Source organism: Leiobunum rupestre, chromosome 2, assembly GCF_980474605.1.
Source record: "Leiobunum rupestre chromosome 2, qqLeiRupe1.1.hap1, whole genome shotgun sequence".
Taxonomy (NCBI): Eukaryota; Metazoa; Arthropoda; class Arachnida; order Opiliones; family Sclerosomatidae; genus Leiobunum; species Leiobunum rupestre.
The window spans coordinates 27,789,749-27,800,652 of NC_143385.1; the positions used below are offsets into that span (position 1 = coordinate 27,789,749).

Sequence of the window (10,904 nt, forward strand, 5' to 3'; positions counted from 1 at the left end):
AACGAAGAAGGTAAAAATAAACCTTTGTAAACAAAAACCCTTGTCTTTATTTCGGGCCTAAAACTTAGGTTTAGAGAGACATTAAAACTTTAAAATACGTTAGGTTGTTTCAGTCCGGGCTAACGTATTGAGCCAAACTAGCTCTCCCAAAAAACAACAAAAATTGGAAGAACCAAAACCCCTTCTTTTCATGGTGTAAGAAACCCGGGATTCTATCCTGGCAACGAAACACGCGGTCGCAAAACAGAAGCCGCCCAAAATCAACAAAATGCCGTCGCCGTTAGAATCAACGGTGGAGTCATCTTCGGGAACCGAGGAATCGGACGCTGAAACCGCAGCGTCGAAAACAACGGAAAAAACTTCAAAATCATCTAAAATTTCGAAAATTTCGAATCAACGAGTAATGGCAGCCAAAGCGGTGAGGAAAAGCACCAGAACGGCGGCAACGAAGCGGATCACGGCCATCAACAAGCTCTTGACTAGTAAAAATTACACAACCGACGAGCTTGAAGATGAACTGGCGCTACTACTTCAAAAGGAAGAGGAGCTGGTTCAGATCGACGCTAAAATGGAGTCGCTGATCACCGACGAAAAGGAGCTGGAGACGCACGTGGATGAAGCCATCGGATATCGCGAAGATATCACTCTTCTCAAGACCAAAATCAACCGCATCATCCAGAAGGAGCTATCGAAAACATCGAGCTCAACGCATTCGGTCGTCTCGCAATCCGGCAGTCAAGGTCAACAAACGGTCATCATCCCCAACGACCGCCAGGAGGTAAAATTACCGCCGCTTCCCATCGTCAAGTTCAACGGCGACTACGAAAAATGGAATATTTTCTGGGGACGTTTTAAAGCCACAGTCGACAACAAACAAAACTTATCTAAGGTAGAAAAATTTTACTATTTATGTTCTTATCTCGAAGGCGAAGCCCTTAAGGCTATTGAAGGTTTAGTTATATCGGACGAATCATACGATCAAGCCTTAGCTTTGCTAAAACTTAAATATGATAAATCTCATTTTGCGGTCCATAAATATATGGAAAAGCTCGAGAAAATTCAGCCGGTCCGCTATTCGAACAATGTAATAGCCCTTCGAGAATTACTAGATACGGTAGAAATTAGTATTAGAAGCCTGAAAGCCCTAGGTGTAAATACTAAGGAAAATGCGTCATTTGTTTGCCCCGCCCTATTGAGGTGTTTGCCAAATGATATAAGAACGGAATTTTTTGTAAAATATAAACCTTCCGGTAACGCGACCGACTGGGACGCTGAAGCGTTAGTTAGTTTTATCAGGGAGCAGGTGGAGTGCCGCGAAATGGCTACCATGTTGAGTTCTAAATCTGATTATTCGGGAAAAAATGATTCCTACCAAAATGATAGATATTCCCAAGATAGGAATAAAAATAAAAATAGAAATCAAAAACCCTCAAGCCCTTCAGCTGCCGCTCTCGCCACGGGAATTCAGAATAAACCCACAGAAAACATTTTCTGCGTTTTCTGTAATTTAGATGCCCATAAAACTATTAACTGTAAAAAATTTACCCTAGCTCAAAAGAAAACCTTAATTAAGGATAATAAAAAATGCTCTATTTGCCTTAGAACTCACGAAGAGAAAGATAGCTGGTCGAAATTTCGAACCTGCAAGCGGTGTCAAAAAACTCATAACTACGCCGTGTGCGAACAAAACCCGTCGCATTTAAAAGAAACTGAAAATAGCGAGACCCCGATAACCACCGCGGTGGCGCCGGTCAAAACTATAGAAAATTCCGTATTACTGCAAACGGCGGTAGCTGTAGTAGAAAACCCTTTTCAAACCCAAAACAAAACAATGGCGCGAATTCTCCTAGATGGGGGGAGCCAGATTAGCTTCATCAAAGAGGAGCTTTCGCGAAAACTAGACCTGCCCGTGGTAGGGTATCAAAAATTAGACGTTTATAGCTTTGGGAAAACTAAGCCATCGCAGAGAAGCAGTGGAAGGGTCGAATTAACTCTCGTAAACAGAGAACATCCAAATCAAACTGTCGTTGTCAGAGCAGTCGAAACCCCTTTTGTCTGTCACGCCTTTTCAAATTTCAGTAACGTAAATTTAAATAATTCAATGTTACCCCAAAACCTACAATTAGCGGACGACCAAAACGCGCGTAACGTTAATTCCGAAATAGACGTTTTGATAGGCGCGGATTTTTATTGGGAAGTTACCGAAGACAAAACAATGAGGTTGGGACCCGCTTTAGTAGCCCAGGAAACTAAATTGTGATGGTGCCTACAAGGGGTAACCGCTGCTGCAACTAATGGCGTGTCAGTCAATGTCGTCACGACGATGCTAATAACCTTAGGTCAAAAACAAATCAATGACACCCTTAAAAACTTTTGGGAGTTAGAAAGCATTGGGATCGACAGTAACGAGTTAAAAGTAACACCCAACGATAAAACACTAACTAGTTTTAATGAAACTATTAAACACAACGGCGAGAGGTATTGCGTAAAATTCCCTTGGCTAGTTGATAGAGAGAACCTCGCCGATAACCAAGCAGTCGCGACGAAACGAATGCGAGGCTTGGTTAAAAAATTTCAAAACAACCCTTCCTTTTACCAACAGTACAAAAATGTCATAACTGAACAATTAGAGTTAGGGATAGCCGAAGAGGTACCGAAAAACGAATTAAGTCAGTCCAAACCTGGAACTTACTACATTCCGCACCAGGGGGCGGTCAGAGATAGCTCCGCGACAACAAAGTTGAGAGTGGTGCTGGACGCCTCCAGTCACGCGAACGGCGCCCCCTCGCTGAACCATTGTTTGTCTCCCGGCCCCAATCTCAACCAGGACCTATTGTTACTAATCATCCGTTTTAGAAAAAATAAAATCGCCGTTGTAGCCGATATCGAAAAGGCCTTTTTGCAAGTGGCTCTAGATAACGATGATAAGGACGCTGTCCGGTTTCTATGGGTACGGGGGGAGAAAGATGGGCAAATTAATCCCTCGGAATTTATTCACTTAAGAATGGCTAGGGTGCCCTTCGGGGTTACCGCATCCCCCTTTTTACTGGCAGCCACTATTCGCTATCACGCGCAAACCGCGGAAGGAGTCGATGAGGTTGTCAAAAATAAAATCTCCGACGATACCTACGTAGATGACTTCTGTAGCGGAGAAAAAAGCGTAGAGAAGGCTTACGACTTATCGGTAGGCGCGGCCAACCTAATGCAAAACGCGGGCATGAAATTCCGGAAATGGGGTACCAACTCCGAAAAACTTAGGCAGTTCTGGAGAGAGGATAAAAATATCGCCTTTGATATGGCGGAAACGTCAGACACAAAAATTCTAGGTTTAAAGTGGGACCCGTTAGCGGATGTGTTCTCCTTTGACTTATCAAATTTAATTGATGTTTTAAGTACGCTTAAAAGAACTAAACGACAGGTGTTGAGTTACGTGTCGCAAATTTTCGACCCGTTAGGCTTACTAGCCCCCTTCACGATAAGAGCGAAGATGCTCCTTCAAACCCTGTGGGAGGCCAAAATAGATTGGGACGCCCAACTTCCGGAAGAATACGCGAACGTATTCGAAACCTGGTGCCAAGAATTGGCAATTTTAAACTCGATCAAAATTAACAGGCACTATTTCGCCAAGTCAGACGACGAAATTGAAAGTGTCGAACTTCACGCTTTCTGCGATGCTAGTTCTAAAGCCTACGCTACCGCGGTATACGTTAGGCACGAAACAAAAGAGGGTAGGGTGGGGGTTTCTCTAGTGACCGCTAAAAGTAGAGTCGCGCCGCTAAAAATTAAAGAATCCGACCCTGATCTAACCATTCCAAAATTAGAACTGATGGGTTGCCTATTAGGCGCTCGTCTGATAAATTACGTAACCGACACTTTTAAAGAAAATTTGACGGAGGCTTACCTATGGCCCGACTCTACAATAGCGTTAGGGTGGTTAAAAGAACCCGCCAAAAATTGGCGCCCCTTCGTAACAAATCGCGCGTCTGAAATTCAGCGCTTAACAAAAATTGAAAATTGGGCACATTGTCCTGGAAAACAAAATCCAGCGGACCTACCGACCCGAGGTTTATCCGCTAGGGAATTGCGTAATAGCGCCCTTTGGTTCGAAGGGCCAGCCTGGCTTAAAGAATCGAAAGAAAATTGGCCAAAGGGTAATCCTAAAACCGAAAGTTTAGAAATAATTAACAAAGAAAGGCGAAAAATAACTACAGCCGCAATAATGGAAGCTCCGAAATCGAGTATTACCAATTTAATTGATTTAGGCAAACATTACTATCTCGATCCGGTACTGCGAATAACAGCTCATCTTTTAAGACTCGCAAATAGAGTAAAAAAATTACCATACGAAATTGGCCCCGTAAGCGCGGAAGAAATGGAATGCGCCGAAATAACCTGGGTGAGAGCGGTGCAAGCTGAGGAGTTCGGGAAAGAGTTAAACGCGTTGCAATGGGGAAAATAAATTAATACCAACTCAAAAATTGCCACGTTAAACCCCATTTTAAACGCCCATGGCCTTATTTGTGTCGGGGGACGTATACAAGAATCTGAATTTACGTATAAAGAAAAACATCCCATAATATTAACTAAAAATCAAAGGTTAGCAAAATTATTAACTGTCCGTAGTCATAAACAAGTTTATCACGGAGGAATAAATGACACCTTGGTTCAATTAAGAGAGAGGTATTGGGTGCCCGCTGCCAGGCAACTCGCTCGCACCGTCGTCAAGGATTGCCTAATCTGTAAACGACTAAAAGCTAAAACGGGCGATATGCCGACTGCGCCCCTGCCCAAAGATCGCATACAGCAGGCAGAGCCCTTTTCCGTAGTAGGAATAGATTTTGCCGGCCCCCTGCTAGTGAAAGGTCAATCAAAACCGACCAAATCATACATATGTTTAATGACATGCGCAGTAACTAGGGCTATACACCTAGAATTAATACCAAATTTGAGTACCGAAGAGTTTCTCCTAGCCTTTAGAAGAATAGTCGCTAGACGCGGAGTCCCGGAAACCGTCTGGACCGATAACGCGCGCACATTCAAAAGGGCTGATAAAGATTTAAAACAAATTTGGCAAAACCTCAATGAGGAGCGAATTAAAGAATTCTTCGGAATTCGTGGGATTAAATGGAAATATATAATCGAAAGATCAGCTTGGCACGGAGGTTGGTGGGAGGTTCTGGTCAAATCGACAAAAAATTGTTTAAAAAAAATTTAGGTATGGCTTCGCTAACGTTTATGGAATTATTGACAACGTTGACCGAAGCCGAGGCAATCATAAATTCAAGGCCGATTACCTATTGCTACAATGATGCTAATGAACCGACCCCACTTTCCCCGGCTGGTCGCAGGTTAACCAGTCTCCCCCCGCTTAGATTTAATAAAAACGAAATTGATCATGCACCAATGTCGCGACGCGAATTGTGTAAACGGTTAAAACATCGCGAACAAGTGTTGAATCAGCTTTGGAAAAGATGGTGCGGGGACTACATCAAAGAACTCAGATCCGCCCATCACTCAAAAACTGTGAAAAACGCGACTGTCCTTAAAAAAGGTGACGTTGTTTTAATTCAAGACGACAAGCAGCCACGTCACATGTGGAAGCTTGGCTTGATCACCGACGTAATTATCGGGCCTCGCGATAACAAAATTCGGTCTTACGTGGTGCGAACCACAAACGGAAACAGCATAAAGCGCTCGATACAGCACTTATGCAATTTGGAAATTAGTGATGTAGAAAGTGACGCGCAATAACAGTGGTAATACTCTACAGTATTACGGCGGGAGTGTTGAATAATTAATGCGCGAAATAATTAAATGTAAAATTATTGTTAAATGAAAATTTAAACTTAAACTTAATGAAAACTTGAATATTGTAACCGTTAAACGAATTTGAAATTTCTTTGTATATTTTTGTATTGTATATTTTGTATTTCCAACCCTCACTCGCTCTCTGGAAAAACCCCAAATAATCTCTTCTGGGAAATGGCCCTTTGGCGTCCCTCTTCTGGAATTTCCCGTGACGTGCGCCGTTCATTGGGCCCGGTCGAGCCGACAACCTACCTGACCCTTTTGGCGCCATTTCCCCCCTCCCTCTATTATGAAGGTTTCCTCGGGGGTCCAGAGAGCGGGAAAGGGCAGAAAGAAACCAATTCTCAACGAAGAAGGTAAAAATAAACCTTTGTAAACAAAAACCCTTGTCTTTATTTCGGGCCTAAAACTTAGGTTTAGAGAGACATTAAAACTTTAAAATACGTTAGGTTGTTTCAGTCCGGGCTAACGTATTGAGCCAAACTAGCTCTCCCAAAAAACAACAAAAATTGGAAGAACCAAAACCCCTTCTTTTCAGGTTACATTTAGAAAAATGCCTGCCAATGTTTTTGAAGTCAAATTACCTTTTACCCGAGGTAAATAAACCAATAAAACTCCAAAATAAACGTTCAATAATTGATTCAAGACTACCAAGTATTTTTATTAACTTCGTTTAGTTTAAATGTTTTAAACATAAAAAAAAACAAAATAAGTAATTGAAATAAATAAGCAACTAATAAACGTAAGAATTATTTACAAATAATTTAACTAAATAAATATTGAAAAAACTGTAGATTAACTTTCAAATAATAAAGAACATCAGTAATATTTATTTACTATTTCATATATGGTGAGGAACTACATGGTCCCCACACTTTTCAAAAGTGATTGAGATGTCATTTTCATTTTTTTAATTTCTGCCTCTCCCTGCTCGTTCCTTATTTCCGCTTCGAAAGCAAATCTCATTTTGACTTATCAAACCTTTGGGAAGATACCAAAAGGTAAAAACAAGATATTTATTTCTTATTTCATTGTCTTGAAAGTCACAAACTGAAGTTTCTTTAAATACTAGGTCTTTCGTGTCGTTTAAATCTGATGTTCTTCTAATGTCGTAAAAACATTGAAGAGGAAACTTTGTTTTATAAAGTGTGTTAAAAATACTTGAAGTAAATTGAAACTTTTTCGTTAGACCCAAGCCGTCGTTTGAAAACAGTGTTTTCTAATTCTTTATTGTTAGGTGTTTCTATGCGCCAATAAAAATATGTAAATTGTTAGCTTAAGGTGGGGTGACGAAGTGGTTAGCTCTATGGCCTCGCAACAGGAGTAGCCGGGTTCGATCCCATCTTGTGGTACCGGGTTAAAACCAAGGGGTCGGACACTTGGCATTATTTTGTACGGGATTTCGGGATTTCGTAGAGTTTTGACAATTTTATCAATACTTTTTGAAGTGATTTTGGGATTTCAATGTTAATTTACCATAGAGAGATTTTAGACAAAGTGTACGGGATTTCTGTAAATGTCCGACCCCTCGGTTAAAACTCAGAAATTTTCCTTTTGCCTTGAGTTTGCAAGTTCTCACCCCACAAAATAAAGGGGTTTTCCCCTGAGTTCTTCGATATCCTAATTTCATTTAAAAAACTTTTAGAGATTAACGGTTAAAGTAAGTGTAGGGAGCTATTGGCTCGCGTTGCATGATGGACTTGCCACCACCTTCCTACGCTTTGTAATCAGGTCACCTGTTTAAAAGTATTTATAAGTCACTAAATGACTTGGGCCCAAGGCAATGCGTTGGGTATAAACTTAACTTATTATAATTAATATTAAATTTTCTGTTTATTATTTTGATTCATTGCTTTCTGAAACCAATTTGTAATATATTACAATAGCCGATTTTAATCATAATGTTTTACAATAACCTTTACCGTTTTAAATAGCGACATTTTTAAAGTTTTGTTTGATTGACAGTGGAAGAAGTATTTTAAAACAGTTTCTGATTTTGGTTCGGTAGATTAGGAGTTAATAAAGGCGGCCATTTTCCAAGATGACCAAGTTCCACTTGTTTGAAAATTGAGGTTCTGGTGGCCAATAGATTGGGTCTTATTTTGATAAATATTTAGCTATGTGATTTTATATGTAGTTAAAAGTAACATGAGTTAAGGTTTATTAAATTCAAAGCTTTCAAAGAATCACTCCTGACTATATATATAAATTTAAAAAATGTGTTTAAAATTATAATTCTGGCTAAGATTCAATGAAAAATGACATGGTAGCAGCAGATGCTGCCGCTTATAAGGTTAAATATTAGCTGACAAAATACATTTCATGCTCAAGTATTAATTTAATATGACATTTTGGGTAAAGGTGGCTCTTCGATTACATATTTTCAACCTAAAATAAGGAATAAGCAATTTACCATGTCCACAATAAAAACCATTAATCGTTAACATTTCTTATTTTTCATTGTGAAATTTCCTTACATTTCTGTTCTTGGGTTTAAATAAATAGTGCAAATTTGGTTCGTAGTGCGCAGACGTTATAGGCAATATTATAATCAATCAGCGTTGATTTGGACAAACTAGAACAAACTTGGACGTACATATTATGATATTGGACGATACCGTGCAGACGTGTTACGTCAAAATATGATCCAATCCGGTTTGGTCAAAATCGTCCGGATTTACTCTAACATTGAGCCTTTAATTTCAATTCCGTCTAATTTAGTTTCAAATTTCAAATAAATCATTTGATTAACGAACGCAGACTTTCCTATCTGATATGACATGAAAAGTATTGATTTGAAATATTTAAATTTAACGAACAAATTAAACTTCACATTTCATATAACATTTGTTTTGTTTTTGGATTATTCCAAATATCATTTAAATGTTCAAGTCGTCATTTTTGAAAATACTATGGGACAAACGGCTTTGCTTTAAAGTCTTAAACAAAATGATCTTCTCCGGGTACAAGAAATTACTGAAGCATTCTTACACAATAATCATCAGAACCATCTTGAATATTTCCTGGGGAATGGGCATTACGTAATCTAACGATAATTTAGTTTAGGTAATTGCTATTCCTGTTGGAGATTTAACCGTCAAGCATTTTCCTTCATGATTTATTTAATTAAAAAAGCTTATTCTTCAAAAAAGTGTAAATAATTGTTAAAATCTCGATATTTTATAAACAAGATACCATCTAAATATTTCAATTTAAACGGCTTTTTGTGACCAATTAAATTGCATATAACTTTTTATTATGTCTAATCTGTACATATTTACATCTCTGAATTGTTGAAACTTCTCTGCTGTTTTTCAATCAGTGCCCTTTATTAAGGTTTAGTAAAAGAGCACATTAGGATGGGTAATAATTTTGCTACACAATGTCTTGTAACAATTTGTGAAAAGGTCAGTAAATATCGAAAACAATTTGTGTATAGGCTCTTTAAAATTCGTAGATTAAAAATACCACAACTTCTTTATTAATGTGCTTTTCCATTTTATAACTGTATTAGGATTTTAAAGCCGACAAATATCAGTGACCATTTTTTATATGCCATTCAGCATACGGTTTCAGAGAACTTTGAATTAATAAAACGAAGAAGGAGAATAGTAAACCAATTATCAGAATGACCGAAGCGAATGAATTATTTTTCATGTTGAGGACCTTGATCGAATGATCTTCGTCTTTTTCAAACGCGCGCGTGCAGATTGGTTCTTCCTCCATTTGCTTCAGATAATCTTTTTCCGGTAAACCAGCTTCAACGTACCGCTCAATGCTAAAATGAGATTAATCATTTTATAAAATAAAATGAAATGGTTTATTTAACAATGCATTAGTACGTACAAGGATATATACGAGAGGTTTTACTGTTTTACTTTTAAAAATATTGAATATGAGCTATTAAAGTCAGCGTTATCTTAACTAAAGATACAAAATTCACTCAGGACGAACGCGACAGTGATACACAAAAGCACATCGAAATTAATAAAAAAAAGGCTTAAGAGATGGTTATTAACTTACACTAGTTATTCACAAAGTTTTAAAATATCATTGTTTTTACAAGAAAAAGCGGGAATAAGTATCATTTTTGTAGGAGTATTCATTACATGTCTCTTGAAATCTTGACCTTGTATCTAAAATTTTAGACATTATAAATAAACGCGTAAATTTGGTTGGTAATTGGAATTTAATAGATTGAATATTTCATAAATTTTGGATTGGCAGAGTGTTTTTTATCAAAAATAAAATTTATCGTTTCTTAGAAAAGTGTTTAATTTTTTCCAAGCTTAAATAGTTAAGTAAAAGGTCGTTATCGTAAGGCGTGCCTTTTTAAGAGTGAATGTTTGCCAGCTAAATGAATTTATTTTGATCCTCTTAATTTTTTTTACGAATTTCGAAAGTGAGCTTTGATCTTACTAAGCTAAGGTAAAGTACTGTAGCTTCAAACATCGGCTAACTGCCCTTGCCACGAATACTCGGTAATAGAGGTTTGAGTCAATGTTGCCTTAGTCTTTTGGAGTGTCAGTATGATCTACTGATTCGATGTTCATATCTAAGTTAATTTGGTTTGAAAAACATTTCAAGCCTTGTTTCAATTGCGAATTAATAATTTGCCTTTTAAGTGGCTTTTTTCATGTTTGGCAGAAATTAATCCGATGTTATGCTACTAAAAGTAATAAGATAAAACTATTTCAGCACCTCGGATAATTGGTACTCTTCTCAAGGAAATGCAGGTTTTGAAAACACCTTAAAAATCATTTAAATTGTTCATATCTCTCTTAATTTTAATTTCTAACTTAAAAACAATTTTTATCAGATTAAAATGTATTTATAAATTTTTAAACCGTTTTCATCGTTTTGTTACGGTATAAAACGGTATTAAACTTAATATAGTTTTATTTCAATTTAATAAAAAATAAAGTTATATTATCGTGAATGATTTTCAAAAATAATTTTTAGGAATGTCGTGTGAATTGTTCTCAAAACAGATTTGAAAAAGAAGATTTTCCTTTTTTTAATTTCGATGTGAAAATAAGCATAATTCCCCAAATATTTAGTGGGCCTATTTAAGTAATCCATTTGCTTTATCTGCA

The 10,904-nt window shown here is 37.6% G+C and overlaps 3 protein-coding genes across 3 annotated transcripts; all 3 read left to right on the top strand.

Moving 5' to 3' along the window:
- The first annotated feature begins 268 nt into the window (after positions 1-268).
- On the top strand, positions 269-2,260 carry LOC149957248 (uncharacterized). Its single transcript, XM_090166924.1, has one exon. The coding sequence runs from the start codon at positions 269-271 to the stop codon at positions 2,258-2,260; it is 1,992 nt and encodes a 663-aa protein (XP_090023050.1).
- A 63-nt stretch (positions 2,261-2,323) lies between these two features.
- On the top strand, positions 2,324-4,459 carry LOC149957249 (uncharacterized). The gene has a single exon (XM_090166925.1). The coding sequence runs from the start codon at positions 2,324-2,326 to the stop codon at positions 4,457-4,459; it is 2,136 nt and encodes a 711-aa protein (XP_090023051.1).
- A 758-nt stretch (positions 4,460-5,217) lies between these two features.
- LOC149957250 (uncharacterized) lies at positions 5,218-5,751 on the top strand. The gene has a single exon (XM_090166926.1). It carries the CDS (start codon positions 5,218-5,220, stop codon positions 5,749-5,751), a length of 534 nt encoding a protein of 177 aa, XP_090023052.1.
- Positions 5,752-10,904: the final 5,153 nt, after the last annotated feature.

Excerpts from the sequence above, each read along its gene's own strand:
- LOC149957248 (XM_090166924.1), top strand. The coding sequence starts at position 269 with ATGCCGTCGCCGTTAGAATCAACGGTGGAGTCATCTTCGGGAACCGAG.
- LOC149957249 (XM_090166925.1), top strand. The coding sequence starts at position 2,324 with ATGCTAATAACCTTAGGTCAAAAACAAATCAATGACACCCTTAAAAAC.
- LOC149957250 (XM_090166926.1), top strand. The coding sequence starts at position 5,218 with ATGGCTTCGCTAACGTTTATGGAATTATTGACAACGTTGACCGAAGCC.